General features: G+C 36.9%; 1 protein-coding gene across 6 annotated transcripts in view; it reads left to right on the top strand.

Annotated features, from left to right (window-relative positions):
- ADGRV1 (adhesion G protein-coupled receptor V1) overlaps positions 1-19,972 on the top strand; it is a 253,862-nt gene that overhangs the window by 216,736 nt on the left and 17,154 nt on the right. For all 6 annotated transcript variants that reach the window (XR_012052990.1, XM_072922272.1, XM_030258698.4 and 3 more), the window contains one exon: positions 3,349-3,470. Coding sequence is in view for 5 of the 6 variants with exons in the window: in XM_072922272.1 (XP_072778373.1) it covers positions 3,349-3,470 (122 nt within the window). In the remaining variant the exon portion in view is untranslated. The remainder of the gene's footprint in view (positions 1-3,348; positions 3,471-19,972) is intronic.

Genomic DNA, 19,972 nt, shown 5'->3' with positions numbered 1-19,972 from the left:
GAATTTGTCAATGCTGTAAGTGTTTCTTAAGATTATAGTAAGGAAACGAGGACATATTTCAAGGAAAAACCTGAACAGTAAGGATAGTGATATATGCATGCATATATACATTTATATATATTTAAGGAGGGTGTGGACTGCCTGTTGCTTAAATAAAATCTTCCATCAGTCATGGTACTAAAAATCAGTGTGATAAGTATACCAAAATGGGGACCAGCATCGGTGGATTATATAATACCCAACAGAACTGCTTGTCAGTGTGTCAGTTAGATCACAGTAATATTGAGCTGACTTCTCCACATCTTATCTACTAAGGTTTATCCAAGAAGCCTAGAAGCAGCTGCTTACGCTTGGACTTAGACTAAAAGTCATATCAGTGAAGGTTCATCTGCTCAGAATAACCCTTTGGGGTTTCTTTGGAAGTGGGTTGTTGGTTTTATTTTTATATGAAGAAAACTACAAATAATTAGACTATTTTGGTCCATATCAAGACTATTTATTGGTATTCTCTTCCTTTGTGCAATTCTGATTTTACAAACTTAAAAGAATTAGTTACTTTTTTTCTGATATGTTTGTTCTAATTACTGAGCTCTTGCTGGATCAAAATCCAAAAAATGGGTATACAGAACTCCAGCATCCTAGGCTTTAAATTATGCCAAAGTTTCAACTCTGTAGTAGCTCTTTGCAATACTGATAACAAGGCTGTTACCAATGAAGAAAAAAAACAGATCATTAACTGTACCAATATTCAGTATGTGGCAAAAAAAATAGTATCTTTACACTTTTTCTTGTTAAAATGTTATGTCTGTATGATGTGGGGTATAATCTATGTTCAGAAGGCCCTTAGTATTTCTACAATATTTTTAAAAAATGGCTAAAGGGCTCCCAACCACTGTTTCTGGAGCAATGCCTGTAAAAACACATCCCCACTCTTCGTTGATGCTGCATAATTAGTGTGGAGAGGGGCAATGTCTGGCCAAGTACTTCTGCCCCTGAGGTGTGCAGACATGGCAAACATGGACTTTGAATTCTGCTGCAAACATGGTAACACAGGGGCTGGCTCTTGTCAGTTTCAGGAGAAAAATGTGGGGGTGAAAATTTACCTTTTTTTTCCTTATTGTAAACTTTGTCCAGGCGGACGTCTTCCTGCCAGCATTCCCTAAATCTTTTATGCAGTAAATACAGTGGGGAACTTAAAATGGAGAATGTGTGCATCCTTAACCACAAATTCTGCACGTATTTTTGAAGGTGAATGAAATTAACTGGTTCAGAGTCTATCTGTGGGTCTCCTGGGCTTGAAAGGAGGTTGTCACCCTAAGTTTTATGGGGTGAGATGTCTTATGTTTGACTTGAAGAGGAAGATAACAACAAATCAAAGAATAGGCTATTATGATTTCCTATAACCCTCTAAGTGGCCAGAGCTGGGACCATTTACATATCCATGTGTTGTGGGTTGACACTGGCTAGATGCCAGGCAGCCACAAAAAAACATTCACTCATTGTCCTCTGCTATAGTTGAGCAGAGAAGGGGGAAAGAAAAAAAAAAAGACTCATGGGGTGAGATAAGGATTAGGAGAAAACACTTTAAGGGCAATATAGCCTCAAAACTTAAAAGATACAAAGAAAAAATATTAACAGAATTAAAAGAGGGGAATGCAAACTAAAATAAACCTTTAGAACACTCTTTCCCCACCCCACCCCATCTCTCCCTTCCTTCCCACTGACAGTGCAGAGAGACAAAACATGGGGTCAGTTTTTTAGTCCATTTAAAAAATGTTTCTTCAGTTTGCTTAGGGAGAGGAGTCTTTTCTGTTATGTTGTGAGGTCCTTCTCATGAGAAACAGTTCTCTGTAACTTCTCTAAGTGGTTCTAATTTTCATGAGTATCAGTCCCGCCCAACCTGCTGTAAGTCAATACCTCCCACAGGCAAAGCAGTCTTCCCACAACTGTTTGCATGGGTCATTACTTCATGGGATGTAGTCTTTTAAGGATGAGCTGTCTAGTTTGAAAGTAAGGAGCCTCTTTCTCTAGCTCTGGAAGAAAGGGTCTTCTCTCTCTCTCTTCAAGTTTCCTACTAGAATACAGCTTTCCAGCATTCACATACTCTAGCATGAACACTTTTTCTCATGGGCTGCGAGTGGCCCTCTGCGTCCCCACATGCACTTCATGATTTACAGGGAAACTGTTGTATTATAGTACTCACCATGGCTTGTACAAGAATCTCAGCTCTGATGCCTGGGGCACCTCCTGCCCCTCCATCCTTTCACTGACCTCGGTGTCCTCGTTGTTCTTATGTGTCTTCACCTTTTTCTTTTCTCTGACTTAGGAGAGAATTGGTTGTTATCCAGTTCTACCAACTGAAATGTTCTTATAAGGGTTGATCCCATTCAGGTGCTGCACTGGGGAATTGCTTGTCATGCCCCTTGCTGCTGGCCATATGGTCCCCACCAGCACAGCGCAGGTGGCACCAGCTGCCAAGTGCCAGCTCCAGTCAGTGCCTCTCTTCATGTGGGGCGCTGAAAGGACAAGCTGCTGCTGCCGCCCCTGCCCTTCTGCCCTCAGCATGGCTAGTTAAAAGCAGCCAAGCAAGCACAGTTTGCTGAGGACTGTGCTGAGACAACCCTGGCTGGACTGTGCTGAGACAACCCTGGTCCCAGCCACACTGGGAAGGCCCCAGTGGCTGCCTTGCCACCCCTGGGAGAAAAAGAATAAAGAGGAAGTGCATATGATTTTTTTTGCTTCTTAAGTATGTAATCATAGAGGCATTACCAAATACTTTAATTGGCCTAGCAGCACATTTATTTCCAGAGCCAGCCCATGATTTACTTTGCCAGGCATGGAGGAAGCTTCTAGCAGCTTCCCACAGGAAAAATTACTTCCGTGGTTGGTTTCTTCCCTCCTCACCAAAAAAATCAAGCCATGCAAAACCAACACACCATAATACTTTTCTTCTTTTCCTTTTCCTCTCAGTTCTTAGAAATCCATTTTTCTCTCAAAATTTCTAGAGCTTGCCAAGAGTTCTACTATTTTCTAAAGTTCAGCACATTTTTTGACTTCATGTGTGCTCTTCCCACCGCTTGGTTTGCTGAGCTGGGCTGTGCTCATTCTGCTCCTCATACCTCCCAGACCCCTGACAGTGTCCTTCTGCTGGTCTTCTGATCCCAGGGTGGGATCATAAAAGCCCTGGGACCCCCACCCAATTAGAGCAGGACAAGGGCTGGCCACCACTGGGAAACAAGCTCCAAGGTTAGCCACACACAGCAAAACCATGTCCTGTGTCAGTAATTCTTTAAAAAGTGTTTTTTTCTGAGGGTGCAGCAGCTGAAACTCCGTGTTTGTGATTTGCAGAGATCCCCTTGGTCTTGTACCTCTTTGCCCTGATTTCTATCACCTGGCTGTGGGGAGGACTGCATATGGCTTACAGGCACCTCTGGATGTTAGTCTTCTTCATCATCTTCAACAGCTTGCAGGTAAGAGCCACCATCTGTTCCTTCAGTATTCTTGCTGACCTGGGGGTGTTTTCTCAACTCAAGTTTGTCATTTTGGCTCTACCAGCTCCAGTAACTCCACATCATCCAGTAACTCACTATCACAGTGTAGAAATGTGTATTCTGTTTATTTCTCAAACTGACATATGGAATGCCTATTAAAGCAAGGGATGCATTGTTTTTAAACAATAGCACTGTAATTGTATAGGTTAAATTTCATACTAATACACTCAAAGAAAATTACTCACTTCTGTATGTAAAGTATCACTGAGATAATTATACCACTAAAACTGAAGTACCTGCAGCCTTTTGCAAAATCACTGGGTATTTCAATTTTCCATAGATGATGATGATTATAGTAATAATAACAATGACCACACAAATATTTTAAATCCTATAGCCCTAAGACAGAATCTTTTTCCATTGTAAAAGGTGAGGCTTGAGGCTTAGCCTTTCTCATATAGCATATATATTGGTAAAGCAAATAAATTTTATTGAAAAAGGAAATGAAGAAAGACCAAATGTTCATAGTTAATAATAAAAAATGTAAATAGATCTTTCCAAAATTTTACCCATATAAATTGTTTGTATAGAGAACTCAGTGTACTGGGTTCTCTAGTGTGTTGCACTGCATTTAATACTGTACATTGCTGAATTATTTATAGAATAATGGTTATTATATCTCCAATGGAAAAATACCTCTGATGTCTGAAAACAGTGAAATTATCAGACATTTAAAATAATATATAAAAATGTTTGGAGGGCAAGTATATCTGGACTACAGTATGCCCTTCTTATTTTTTAGAACAGAAACCTCTGTGGAAACTTTTATTTTCCAATATTAAAAATCTTCATACCCCATCAAATAAAAATTAATTAACTAAAAAGGCATATTTTCACAAAATAGATTTATTTTAAATTGAGAATGTGGGCATGTCCTTAGGTATATTAAAATACTTTAAAATTACATCTCAGAAATATTTTTTTAAATTGAAGAGAAAAATGTACTTTATTCTCCCTGAAATATATTTGGTTTTTCTGTATATATTGTAATTTAATTATTATATATATATATATATATATATATATATATATATATATATATATATAGACATATCAATGTGTGCTTCTGCTCTCTGCTCTGCTTCACCAATAGATGTGGTCTCTTTTGGCATCTTGCCTTAATGATAGTTACTCATATCTGGGAAATGACTGTATATGTCAACAGGCCTGCAGAAGTTAATGCAGCATCTCTATTCACATTATGTCAGTACTGATCTTCCATATCAGGAAGAGAAACCTGTTACTTTTGTTCTCTCCAGCTCAAAAGAATCGGTAAAACCTGAAATATATAATAAATTTTTTCTTTATTAAAAGTAGGTGAAATAATTTCAAATGCATAGTTTCTTCCTGCTTTTTATTTTAAATTAAAACATGCATGGCTGGAGCTCCAACTCAAACAGTAGCAAACAAAAACTTTGTTTTGAACTATGAGGAGCGTAATAACTTATACTCCATGCTTTAAAGGTGGATTTTTGTCCTTTGTTGGATTTTTGTAATGTAAAATATAACAGAGCAGTATCCATTGCATTTTATAACTATTTGCTAACTGCTTTTTTTAAGGATAAAGGTACCATATACGTAAAAGGAAAAGAGCTTTTTGGTGCTGCATACTCTGGGAGAAGTTTAAAAAAATAGAATAGCCCTTTCACAGTACTACAGTTTTTAATTACTTTTGCTTTATTGGATGATTGTCTTCAGTGCTTTGTAAGTGTCCGTAATAAAAGAAGTTTAAAAAATATTTCCTGGAATGCTCCCACACTTTAAATAACCATCCCATGCAGATCATTCTCCTGTTTTAAAGTTAAGATTTATCTAGTCAAGAAATGAAAAAACTGGTGTGTGATTCAAGTGATCAAATGTAAAACAGGGAAGGAACAAGGTGAGAAGTCTGTAAATTTCTTTCATCTGTGCTGTTCATCAAATAATCAGATAAAACTAACTCAGAGAAAATATCAGTATGCAGTCTTTATGTAGAAAAAAATTATGTATTACCAATACTGAATAAAAATGAAGGTTTTGCTGTAGGTAGGTGCAGCTTGAAGAAGAATTTTTAGACCATGTTCCCACTGATGAGGGGCTGGTCTTGGAGAGTGCACACTTCCTGCTGAGAGTCATTCTGACTCACGGGCTATGCGGAGCCATGTGTATCCAGCTCAGGGACAGTCATGTCCAGTGTCCTTTGAAGATTTAATCTCAGCCAGTCTGTTTGTGACTGGGAAAGGAAATGGAACTTGATAGTGGAATGTGCATTTTCATAATGGTAACAGTAGAAACTAGCTGTCTTTGTCATGCATTCTGTTGGCAGCTTATTCTCATGTCTTTGTCAGCTCTCAGAATTGATGATTGTTAACACAAGGCTGTTTTTCTGCAATAAAAGGTGGGTTTACCATTTATTGGTGAGCATTTCTGTAATACAACAAGCCTTGTTTCAGCTGGAAAGCAATTACTTGCTCATTTAGAGTTTTTTTCAGGACAGAAAAGAGGAGATGAAATAGTTTACAAGAAGCAGAGGCCTGGTTCCCTGCTGTCCAGGAGCTATGGACTGTGTAAAGAAGCAGAATGTGATCCATTAAAATGTGTTGGATATTATGGGTTCAATGCAGGAGATTGAAAGGACACTGAATATTATCCATTGCGTTTGTTTAGCCTTATGACATGCATTTCCCAGGAAATGCACTTGCTTGAAAAGTCATCCACTCAGTACAAGTTGTTTCCAAGCACTTCCTGCAGGAAATGGTTCCCACCAGAGACAAGTTTATAGTAGGAGCTATTCTAGTACATGGAGGGGAAAGTAACCCTTTCCTTGTAACTTCAGGGGTAAACATGCATATTGGAGTGCAATAGCTAATATAAAAAGAAAAAAAAAAAAGTACATTTAGAAAACCATGAAAGAAAAAGAAGCGTGTTTGGGATATCTGGTATTTTGAATTCCTTGGCAGGATGCACCTTATTGTCCTACCCAAATAGCGTCTGTGATGCAGAAACGTACTTCATTGTTCTTGCGTGATAAGCCTCAGCTCCTCATCTTTTCCCTTGCAAAACAGAAAAAAGTTTACCTCTTTTCTTAATTTAAAATTATTGTGGATTTCTTCACAAGATTCACATGTGTATTTCTGGGATCAGAAGTGAAAGAATAAGCTGCTATCTTGAGTATTTCTCTCAAATATTAGGAATTTCACAAGCTCTTTTGCATGCACTGTGCCCATCTAAACGATCACCATGTTTTTCCTGCGGTTAGTTGACATCAGGTACACGAATCGTGTTTCTGATTCATGTAACTGATGTCAACAGAGGCCTATTTGCATTTGATAGATGTAAAGTTCAGGGCAGTGCGTGGATCTCTTCCCATGGTTTGCAAAAGAGTCAAAAAGAGGCTTCAGGCTCATTCCTAGGCTATTCTCTGCAGCCGATTTTCTTAGCATAATCTCAATATTTCTCTGGCTATATTTCTAGCAAACTGCGCTATGCACCTCCATCCTCTATAACTTAGACTGTAACTACACTGTAAACTACAAGGCATTAGGTAGGCCACAGCTACCCCAGTCATGATTTTCTTGCAATAAGTCCCACCACTCTCCTCTCTCAGCAATAATTTAATTAAATTTTCTAATAAGTAGTTTTCAACTGAAACCTTACTGTCATGAAATAGTGTGATAATACCGACCAACAGTTTAAAACCTCAATTTTTCAGAAATATCAGGGAAAAAAAATGGTAGCTGGTAGTATTATTAATTACAGTATTCAAAGAATCCTTTTGTGGTTTTTTTTGGATGGTGAAGATAAGGGTTAAATGTCTGCTTGTTCTGTGTTGAGCTAAACACACTGGACAACTCATGTCCATGTAATAAGCGTCAGTGTTACATGCAAAGTACTTCTTCCCAAGAAACACAGGAAAAATCTGGAAGAATTGTCTGGTGGTTTTCCAAACTGGGCAAATGGGCTGACTTGCCTAAGGCAATGTCTCAGTTTAGAGAAAATTTTGCAAAAAGTTCTAAAAGTCAACTAATTTGTAGCAGATTGCAATAAGAGAAGGTTCAGAAGTTCAGAAGTTCAGGTACAAATACCAAGAAATACAAGAACACAATACAAGTACAAGAAATATGGGCATTCAGAAAACAAGTGAACAGGTGCACATCCAAACCTGACATAAACTGGAGAAGATGAGATTAACCAAACTTCATTTACAAATAAACTAATTAAAATAATTAAAATAGCTGTGACAAGCCAGAATGGGAGAAAAGGCTAGCTTGAGTAGGAAAGAAGATAAGATATCAAAGAAAACTAGTATGTTGAAAGAAAACCAACAAAATCCCCCAGATATTATAATGAAAGAATAGAAAATATTGATTTCTGTTAGTGAGAAATCAAGATGGCACAGTTTAGAAGGAGATATAAAATTTTAAAAATACCACATATTGTGATAGTAAAAAGTGAGTAAAGATACACTGTTTCTTAAGTTTCTGCATTATATTATGCAAGAAAACAAAAGTACACAGTTTATAAAGCTCATGCCAGTACCAGTCACAAATGAAATATGTATTTTTTTTCCTAGAACATTTTATTCAACTCTGGGATGTAGTCTGGGGACACAGAGAGGGCTACCACTATAAATAGGCTTACTTCCTGTGTCTTATGACATCTTCCGAAAACTTCTGCTCTGATGAGTCAGAGGAAGATTAGGACATCCCATGCAGAGGTTCAGATTATCAAAGCCACACAAAACTAAACAGAACCCGGTGTTAGACAGACATGAGATGCAAGTAAACATAGCAAGCTGTAAAAGGCTGTCTACAGATTTTGCAAAAGGTGATTCTACACTGCAAATTTGCCGAACAAAAGGCAATGAAGCTCTCATTGTGATGCCAAGATGAACTACAGTTTATATCAAGGTTATCAAGAAAAGGACATATGCTTGTTCAAGTACATACAGTCCAACCAATCTTCTGTCAGCTAAGTGCACAAACAAAACACAGTTAAACACAGGCCAAACAATTCAAATGCTGCCCCAGACACAAAATAAAATACACATCCAAAGCAATTCACATCTGCACTTTGACATCTGTTCAGTAAAGCTGTTTCTGGTGGCTTGGGTTCTTACCTGGAAGGAAAGACAATAGTATATTTAGAGCTCTTCACTTAACCTTGAAAGTTGTTCACTATGCGCAGTTTTTTAAAGTAAAAATAACTACAGTAAAGCAAGTAAAGAAAGCTTGTCACTTTTGAGATTTCATACTTTCTGGCATCAGCTAAACTTCTGGGTTGTAATCTTGATTGGACAGTAGCATCGGTAGGCATTATAGTAGCTGTGCAAACATAAGCTGTCCATGAGACTTGATTACACTGTGAATCAAGAGAATGCAACAATTTTATATCCCTTTTTCTATGTTTACAACTTATTTCTTAAAGAAGAGTTTTCTCTGTTTCTAGTTACCACCTGAAACATATTTTAACACATTATTTCTCTAATTATGAAATTATGGTTAGAGATTCCATTTAGCTATTCAAGTCCATACATACCAGACCCAAAATCAGGCTATAGCTGAAGACAAAACAAAGAAAAAAGTGTGCAGTGTCAAGTAAAAATAGAAAGCATTGTTAGGATAGAACTGAAATAGATGAGAAATTGATGTCAGAAGAGTGGTTTGTGTTTAGAGCTATGTTTATGTGTTTAAATAATACACAGTGAAAAAGTGTACTGAAATGGGCTTTGATTTACTGGATTTTCAACTAATCACTAGAAAAAACATTTAGACTTCCAGTGACACACTTAAAATAGAAAAAATGTGATTATAATACATTTTTTTACAGTAATTAAATAACATTTTAAGTCTTCCAGCATCTGTGAAGTTCCTTCATTCATTCTTGAAGAATTTTACATTAATATATTTCAGGAAAAATCTCTTAACACCAATTTTTTTCAACAGAAGTTGAAAAAGCAGTTTTAGCTATTCTCCTTAAGAGGTGTTAGTAATGGCCAGAATTATGTAGCACATAACAAGTAAGAAATGCAATTATAACTGCTGCAATTGGTGGATGTATATCTGCTGAAAAGGTATGTTGTTTTCATTTTCCATCTCTGTCAACTTTTCTTACTGTGAAGAATAAAATAACAACACACTTAGTTAAGTATCTGTAACAAATCTCTCATCACTGTAAATGCTTATTTTACAGTGAAGACAGAGTAGTTCTTTAAGTACAGTTGATAATGACTTTGCTACCCAAGGAAGTAAGGAATCAGGAGTTGTCCAAACCTGGACAAAATTATCCTAAAAGAAGATCTTCAATGGGTTCTTTTTAGAAGTGTTTTCCTCTAAAGAATCACAGAATCGGCTAGGTTAGAAAAGAAATCAAGTCCAACCTATGACCCAGCACCATTTTGTCAAATAGACCATGGCACTGAGTGCAACATCCAGTCTTTTCTTTAACACCTCCAGGGACAGTGACTCTACCACCTCCCAGCAGCCCATTCTAATGCCCCATCACTCTTTCTCTGAAGAACTTATTTCTAATATCCACTCTAAAACTCCACTGGTGCAGCTTAAGACTGTGTCCTCTTGTCCTGGTTGTTGGTGTGGACTAAAGATACGGTAAGTGCCAGAAGAAACAGCGACTCTTTGAAACAGTGGCATGATATGAAAATAGGTTGTCTTTAACTCAAAAGTGGTTTGGAGTACAATGAAGAAAGAATCCATGAAATAAGCCTGGGAGACTTCTATACATCAGCAAAACTTTTTGTGCTACAACAGTGCTTCAGTTACTTCTTATGTTCTGTGTTTTTATTTTGACAACTAGAAGCTTGTTTGTTCGATAGCAGTTTTATTTATAAGTTTCAATAGCATCCTGTTTATAAGATCAGATACTTATAAATAATACCTATTTTGGATGTATTGATATTATCATACTAATCCAAGATGTTATCTGCTAACTTGAGCAAAATAAAAGCAGCAGATCTGTTTAATTCATAGCAGGTATTTAAATACAGTTTCTCAGCAAAACTGAAGGAGTAAGAGTTTAGGAAAAAATATAGTGGAAATAAAATGAGTAAAGTATAAAAAATAGTAATACTGGATCTTGATACTAAACTTTACTTGTATTTTCCTTGTGAGCATGGCAGAATAAATGCTAGTATAGCTGTTTCATTACAGAGATTTAGGTATTATTGTTTATTCAGAGGACTGATGTATCCTCCATAATGAAATTGATGAGTTTTAGTCTGCAGAATGACTTAATAGGAATTATATGAGATCCAACCACACTAAGTGCAGAATTATGCACTAAAATACACGTAGTGGAAGAATTTCTACTATAAATTGATAAGCTATGTATATATGTATATACATATAAGAAGTAGAAACTAGGATGAGTATTTCACTTATCTCAGGACAAATGCAAATCAGCAGCATAATACAGGTCTGAGAGAAGCAAATGTGATGCTCACTTTGTAAGCAAGAGCAATTTAAATGCTATTGTTCAGGGTATTGGTGATGCATTATTTGGGATCCTGTGGACATTTCTAAGCCCATTGGTCAAAGAGAGTAATTCTGTATATTGTAGCAGTATGGGAAAAAAGCATGAGCAGGAATTTGAAAATCTTATTTCAGAAGCCTGAAAGAATTTCACGTGTTATCTGTCATCTATTGCTTGTGTCCACACTGGCCTTGATCCAGTAGCTATATAATCACACTCTTATCATCTTGCATGCAAAATGGAATACCCTAGCTTTTTAGTGACTTCAGTCTTTTCAGAATTCAGAACAACTTTTTGAGTTCCAGCATCTCAGTTCTGTTCAGAAAGCAGTGTGATGTGAAAGATGCATTGAGCATCTGTCCTAGTTACATTCTAGTTGCATACATACATACTTTGCCTGCATCTAATGGCACTGACAGCTGTGGGACAAACACTTAAAAATCTAACCTGCTCAGAAACATTGAGTGTGGTGTGACCTTATACCGCTGAGTTCTTCAAGATATTCAGTGTTTCCATCTGTTAACAAAAAGTCCATGAATTTAAGAAAGGTGTTAACTGTTGTAAATCATTGTTTGTATGTCGATGTAATGTTGTCAGTGTTTCCTTTCCATACCAAATTTTGGGGATGGATTATATTCTCCAAAATGGAACATGTGAACAGTTAGATGTGAGATCTGAATATAACTGCTTAGAAGCAGCTGTCTCAGGAGATTTTCTGATATATGGAGGACTGCAAATTTTTGGAGTCTGGAAGGAGTTGAGCAACTGTGAAGCTGGAGCTAACCACAGTTGCATGAAAACTGCTAAATTATGTTTTCTTTATTTTCAGCAAAATGTCAAGTATTGCTCTTTTGCTTTTGCCTTTACAAAGGTCAGCTGGATTTAAAGAAGCATCAAATCAGCTTGTACTGACAGCTGATTGTTTGTTTAAATCTTCAGATATGTTGTTTTGCTGTTACAACAGAGATATGAGAAGTTTTAGTGACAGAGATCCTCAGTTATAAAACTAGGATCCATACTGAAAATTTTGCCTTTTTCTTTCTATATCTTCTTAAAGAAGTGTGATTGGGAGATTTAGTTTGTGAGGGCTAGCATTTTATTTTCTGTATGTGGGTGCCTGTGACTGTGTAAATAAAGGTCATTTTCTACTGGAGACTTGCTAATGTTTTGATTGTGCTTCAAAAAATATGAAAGAGTAAAGCAAGGATATATATATCCTAATATAGTTTCAAATACTCTGTTTAACTGGTGGAAGATTTTGAAATTTTGGTATTTCTTATGCCCCCAGAACCCTCTGTGATTAAGCTTTTGAGTTCCAAAAAAAGAGAAAATCGGTGTTTTAATACACAGAGTGACTTCATTCTGAGTAAAGCAGAGCCAGCAGCTCTTGCAGAACCTTTTTCTTATTCCTGACTTCTGAAAGGTAACAGGAAAACAGTGATTCTCACCATGAAGACTTCTGCTTTCCTTTAAAATTTTGTTATTTTCACATTAGCTTGTCCCTCCTGTTACTAGCCAATGCATGTGGCAGAAATTTTTACTTCATAAAAGGAATATGTATTAACAGATCTGTTTTTAATTCTCTAATTATCTCTTTTAAATTCTTTAATTTTCTTTAGTGAACTGAAAAAACTCCCCACCACTAGATACCTAATTTATCACACTGATGTCCAAAGACTTTTTATGCAGTCAGTAAGGAGGGAAATGTGATTCCAGAGGATGCTTCACCAGATATATGTGATGTTACCACTTTCACTTAGTATAGCATTTCTGTATTTAGGCTCTGTGATTTCATCCCAAAGAAAATACTGTCGTTAAGCATCTTTGCCCCTTTCTGCCTGGATTAAAAAAATATATATAAACTAGACATTGCATACATTGAAAACAAAAATCATCTGTCCCAATATTTTTGGGTTATTTCAGAATCCTTTTTCATTTTCCCCTAATAAATAGGTAATCTCAGAAGGAGAAACAAATTATTTTTATTTGCATTTCCACAGGGTCTTTTCTTTGCAGGTACATACAGTGTAGAAGTCCTTCACAAAGCTCCAAAGAAGGCCATTGAATAATGATGAGATTTTTGGACCACTTGAAGGTTTTTTGAAGAATCACTCTCTAAAGACATAGTCTAAACTCTAAGAAATATCCTAAAAAATACTTTAACCAAGATCTAGTCGTGTGTGCTAATTTTTTTCTGAAGTTATTATACTAATCGCTTGAAAAACAGTTTAACTCTCTTACTTTCCTTGTAAACACATGAAAACCAGCTGAGAAAGTTTCTTCAGAGTAGGTCATGAAACTCAAGAAATATTTAAATTAATGAAAATTTTGATAGTTTTGCAGCAAATATGTTTGTAGTAGGCTACATAATTATTTCGTATATTTAGACAAATTTACAGAAATTTGGAAAAATAAATATGGAAAATGAAATCTTGGAAATGTAGTATTTTTACTAATGTAATATAAATTTTAAGTTCATATATGGTAAAGAAATTTCAAAGAACACACAAATAATAATTTTCTGCTTGTGTATGTATCACAATAGGATACAATGATGTATGAAAAACTGTGACTAAATTATTTTTTATTTACAATTTTTTTTTGTAGTTCACCTGTAGATAGCCATGTCTGTCTGACCAGCCTGTCAGTCTTCAGAGATGGGTATCATAATTTCAGTATAGATGGCGGGAATAAAAACCATGGGAAGATAAATGTGTTTTCTGGGGCCAACACACTTGCAATATGAAGCAAACTTAATGACTCCTACATTTGTATTTTTTAAATTTATTTAACCACATTACCACCAATCTCTCAGCCTGTATTGCCTCAAGTACTTTATTTTTTGGAATGGATTGTATTTTCCAATTGGAAACCAAATTTAGTTGTAATAGAGCATTAAATTTCTGTAACTATAAAAAGTAGAAGGAGCTGTGGGATGAACAATTTTCAGGATAATCTAAATAAAGACCCTTTCCATGGAAATGTCTCTTTTTAGATTGCCACCCTCATTTTCATTGACAAAGGGCATTAGCACACACTGTTTAGCCACTTTTCTGACATGGTTTGGCTTCGTTTGCAGAACTTATTTGTAATAGATAAAATTAGAGGGAAGAGACTGGTGTTATCATCCTTGCCACAAATTTTACTTTTGGTAATGTCATTTTGTGTTTGATTTTACCTGTAGTTTTGCATGCAGTAATTCATTGTGCAGGAATCTTAACCTAATGCAGTGAGTGCAGTTGCAAATAACTGAATGCATATGCTTTAAGGAGCTCTGTATCTGAATTCAGAGGAAGGTTCTGTGTGGAGCAGTTACTTAACATCTAGGGTGGAAGTTCATCTGAATGTTAGAACTTGCATTTTTGCTGAGTGTTCAGAGAGCAATTGTGCCTTGTGCCTAGTTTATCAATATTAAATTACCTTTACAGAAACATAGTTATACAGTTTTGTATATATAATTATAGATAATTACAATTACATAAAACCACAAATTTATATATATTAATATATAATATTTGAAAATATTTTTTAATGTCTTAGCACAGTAAAAAACCCTCACAATCTTTTGTAGCTTTGAAAGATTCTTAAGGAGAAACATGGACTGACCGTGATGTGTATGTGGAGAGAGAGGTTATGGTTTTACACAGAGAGGCCTTGGAGAAACTGGCTTGGCTGAGTTAAGTAGTGTCATTATGTTACATTACACTGAAGTTTTCTGAGGGACCTTGCGTCAAGGACCACCATCCTGGTGTTGGTGGTGAAGACATTCTGCCCAATATAAGACCAGAAAAGAAAAAAACATGCTCAGGTTCTTTCCATTCCCAGTGTTCTCACTGGAATGGAATATTGAATATCACCCTACAAATTTTTTCATTTATTAAGCTATATGAATTGTTGGAATTATTAAATACGGTAAATGACACTGCCACACCAGCCTGTGAGAATTCCAGTACTTCCCTATGAGACTGGGTTTTACATAGATTTAAGTTTAATCTGCTTAACATAAAATTGCTTCAAAATTCACCTGCCTGGCAAAGGTTCCCCACCTCACTTCAGAATTTCTTACAAATTCCCTCAGGAGATTGCTTTTACATCTCACCAGGCTTTTCATTACTTACTTATCAGCCCATTTCTTCTGCTGATTTTGACAAGGAGCCAAAATGCTTCTTCAAACATGTGAACATGCAAATTTTGGAGGTGGAAGTCCAATTAGGTCAGTGTTCCCCATCAGGTCTGACTTGTAAGTACCTCCAGGCTTGTGGAGTTCACCTCTCTGTGTTGGTCCTGCTCAGCAGGCAGAGCCAGTTCTGTCTGGAATCCAATGTGCAGTGAGGAACGAGGTTGGAGTTTTCTCCCAGTTCTCACTGGTGGAGGGATAATGGCAGAGCTAATAGCTGCCTTGCTTCCACTGGGAACAAAAAAGTGCAAAGGATGACAAAGCCAAAAAGTACTAAAATAAAAAACAAACAAAAACAAAAAAAAAAAAAACCACCAAAACCAAAAAAAACTTTTAAGAACCACTTGTCAGAGTCATGCACTCTCCTCTTGACCCACACTGCAGCTCTGCAGCTGGTGGCTGGCTGTGTTAGCTCTGCACTGGACTTGTCATACAACCCAGACAGCTTTGTCATATACTTTGGATGATTTGGCAGTGAGAAAACATGATCCTGCAGGGCCAGCAGGGCCATAGAAAGGTGCTGGAAAAGAATAGATCGTAATCTTCAGCTCTCACACAAAGCAGAAGACCTCAGAAGGACATATATGCTAAGCAATAGGAAAATAAAAGCTAAAATAAAAATAAACAAGCAAAAAAAATTCCTCAGAAACCAAAAACAAAACAAGAAAAAACAGCTGAGAAATTTATTGCTTTTTAAAACATATGAAAGTCCATCCTTCAACAGTTCCTATAATTTTTTTAATTGACGAAATCCTCCACAGATAGCAGGAATGGGTCACAGACCAGGCCATATCAAAATGTTTCTGTTAAGTGCTGCAAACATGTCTTAGGTCATTTCTGGCATTAATCCATTGCAGAAAATTTCCAAGAAATAGAAGGGAGCTTCTCATTTTCCAAGTGCAAGGAGAACCTTGGAAACATATATATCAACAGTTTTGATATATATTTCATGACTTACACTATCTTTTGCTGACTATGAGCAAAGCTACTTTATGGAAAAGTTCAATGAATATACCAACACATATAAACCAAATGTTCCAACTGCTTAGTTTTGAAATATATATACTTTTTCATTACATTAGTATATATTGACATACAATTTGTGGTTTTATTAGTATAGTTAAAAACTAAATACTAATTAATGAATACTATATAAAGTATAAAATAATATTTAATTATACTATATATACTTAGTTATGTTATATAGGCCATTACTCTCCCAAGTGTTGTTTTTGTCTCAGAAATGCAGAGGGATCTATGTTTAGAGCTGTTGGAATTGCCTCAATGTCAATTTAATTTGCTTTCTATTTTTTGCAATTTTTCATTTTTACACTTAGTTGGTGTCTCTGTCTGAGTCTGTTTAAAAAGTCCTGATGGAATTTTTTCTGGCAATGTTCTCTTCCATTAAAAAATAACAGTGGTAACACACAAATGCAAATTCTAGAAAGCTTTCTCTAAAAAGCAAGACAGTGGTTTCTAGTAGAAGACTGACAGTGGTGGGATTGAGTGCCCCCCCAGCAAGTTTGCTGGTAATACCAAGCCATGTGTTGCAGCTGACACACTGGAAGGAAGCTATGCCATCCAGAGGGACCTTGACATGCTTGAGATGTGGGTCCCTGTAAACCTCATGGAGTTCAGCAAAGCAAAGTGCAAAATCCTACACCTCGGTCGTGGCAATCCCAAACACGCTACAGGCTGGGCAGAGAAGTGAGTGAGAGCAGCCCTGAGGAGAAAGACTTGGTGGTGATGGTTGATGAAATATTCCGCGTAAGCCGGCAACGTACGCTTGTAGCCCAGTGAGCTGAACACATTCGGGGCTGCATCCAAAGGATGCAGTGCGGTGAGCAGGATGAAGGAGGTGATCCTGCCCCTCTGCTCTGCTCTTGTGGGAACCCCCCTGGAGCGCTGTGTACAGTTCTGGTGTCCCAACAGAAGGAGGACATGGAACTGTTGGAGCAAGTCCAGAGGAGCACCAAGAAGTTGATAAGAAGACTGGGGCATCTCCCCTAAGAGGACAGGTTGGGAAAGTTAGGGCTGTTCAGACTGGAAAAGAGAAGGTTGTATAGAGACCTCCTAGCAACCTTTCAGTAACTGAAGAGGGCCTACTGGAAAGCTGGAGAGCAACTCTTTATCAGAACTGTAGTGATAGGACAAGGCATAATGGGTACAAACTGAAAGAGGGGAAATTTAGGTTACGTAATTGGAAGAAATTTTTCCCTATGAGGATGGTGAGGTACAGGAACAGGTTGCCCAGGGAGATTGTGGTACTGTTCAGGGCCGGTTTGGATAAGTCCTTGGGCAATCTGGTCTAATGGGAGGTGTCCCTGTCCATGGCAGCTGGGGTCAGGACTTGATGTATTCCAAACTCATTGTATGAGTCTGTGATCAAATCCCTATTTAGTTTGACTCTGTTTTTTATTATACTGAGTAGCACTCCCTGTGAAAAGAGATCTCAAGTGTTCTCTTGAGGTACATTTTTTTCTTTCCTTGCACAGACTGGAGGTTTATTATCTCAACCCAAGAAGTGAGTGATTTCCATGACAGAGCCAAATTATACCTCCACCTACTCTTGTTCACCTAGTTGCCAGATATAGAAGGACATCTAGTCTTTGCCTCATTTTTGCCTAGATTTTCCTTTTCTTGAGGAGCATATCTAACCAAACAGTTTTATCTTCCTGCTTTATAAAACTTGTCTTCTGCCATCCCTGAATCTGTGGAAAGGTAGTATCTTTTTCACTAAAATCAAAGGACGTAGGGAGTATAAATTGCTGACAGTTCTCATGAGTATCACTTAACAGCAAAACCTGCTATACAAGCGCTCTAGTTCTGAGACAGTCTGTTATCTGGCAAAATTGCTTCTTGTTCTGGATGTAAAAAGCATAAAAAAGTAATTGTAAGATATTTTCTGGGGTCAGTTTTAACAAAGGGATGGTTGAATGTGATGAGACGTTGTTTGGTTCCTTACAGCCTTGTGTGTCCGTAGCTCTCTAACTGGCTGCAGCATCACCAAAGGGTTTTCCAAATCATCAGAGAATGATGGAATACACAATCACTCTTATTCCCATCAGTCTTGCCCTAAAAGACTCAAGCAGAAGATATGACAAATAATTACACTAGTTATCTACAACCATTCAGTTCTGTCCAAGACAGAGTTTTTTTAAGGTTTCTTGCATTTATGGTTTTTGAAGTTGCAGAGTTCTTGTTACAGCTTTTAATGGCACTGCACTGAAATGCTCCTAAATAGATAGTTTATCCAATTTGTCAGTCAGAATAACAAGAATCAAAGAGACAACAGAGGGCATAAGAGAAATTATAACACTGAAAAAATTCCTTAAAGGGGAAAAATGTTGTTAAAACAATAACTTCCAGCTTAGCTCTTTGAGATTTTCTCTAATGCCATGTAACAGATGAGCCATAACACAAAGTTATCTTCTGTCTTTTGACCCTTCTGGTCACTAAAAGCCCTGTTTCTTCTATCTCTGAGTATCAGTCATTAATACACATAAATAGAAATTACTGCTTTAACAAAAAATAACAAAAATAATAATGTGTTGCAGGAGTAGGTCTTTTTTTGACTGTGCACTGTGATGCTACTTTGTCTGGTCTTTGAATGTAGTTTTTTTCAATTGCTAGCTTCTTGTTTGAGTTTTCAACTTGCTTTCAGATATAACTAGAGAATTAACTATTCTGAGACTGTAGGGAATCTCTTAAACTAGGAGCAGAAGTTGCAAAGGCTTTTTCATCAAACTTTTCTTCTCTGGGAAAGAAATAAAAGCAGTAGTAGGCTTAGATGGGAAATTGTGATCTAAAATGTAGGTTTGGTTATAAATGTTTACCATGGAAAGCAAGCATGAGAGTAAGTATTTGAAAAATTTTACTAAGCATATGTGAAAACTCATGACCTCTGATATTTCCAGGAGTTGAAAAATGTATAAGCATAACCTTACTGTGTTTAGTCTTCCTGTTTGTTCTTTTTTGTGTAAGGTTCATCAGTGGACAAATATTCTGGTTTCACTGGTGTGTGATCTGGCTACTTTTTGGTACCAGAGGGGTCCTCCTCATAGGATAAAGCACAAGAACAACCTAATGCAAAGAGGACCTCAAAGGATGTTGTCTCCAGTTACTGTTGCCTGTGCAGGAAAGAAAAAGAAAAAAAAACAAACAAAAAAAAAAAAAAACACCAGAGGGGAAAAAATTCACAGGCTAAGAACTGTGACAGAGATGGAGAGCAATGGAGTGCCAGTCTGCTTTGTCTGCTCTTCTTTGTTCTTAACATCCTGCCACCATTTATGGTTGCTGAGATTTGCTGACTCTCACAGAGTCTTACTGACTCTCTGTAAGGAGTGGCTGCAGCCAGAGCTGTGGGGGGAATTGCAAGCTGCTTCTAAGTGTTGGCTCTCCCATGTTTTCCTCCCATCTCTCCTAAGTTCCAATCTTTGGTGTTCAACTCACTATTTATTTCTTTCTCAGTTAAGATTGACATACAAAAATAGGGCTTTCTTTGTATTTCTAGGATGACTGCATTGGAAGGAAATGACAGAATCTTATTAGCTCAATCTACACATTTGGAAAGTTTGGCTAAACATCTGTATTTTCAGTGCATTTTCATGCTTAACACCTCTCTTTTAATGTTGAATCTGTGTCCTTGAAACAAACAACAACAACAACTGACCAAAAAAAGTCCCAAAATTCCAATCAAAAAAACCTAATAAAACCAGAATAAAAACCCCCAAGGCCTTTTCTACTACTTGTTGTGCTGAAATGAGAGGTAAAAATG

This window comes from Taeniopygia guttata, chromosome Z (genome assembly GCF_048771995.1).
Source record: "Taeniopygia guttata chromosome Z, bTaeGut7.mat, whole genome shotgun sequence".
NCBI classification, from domain to species: Eukaryota; Metazoa; Chordata; class Aves; order Passeriformes; family Estrildidae; genus Taeniopygia; species Taeniopygia guttata.
The sequence above is the reverse complement of the archived record's forward strand: the minus strand, read 5'-3'. Positions and strand labels throughout refer to the sequence as shown.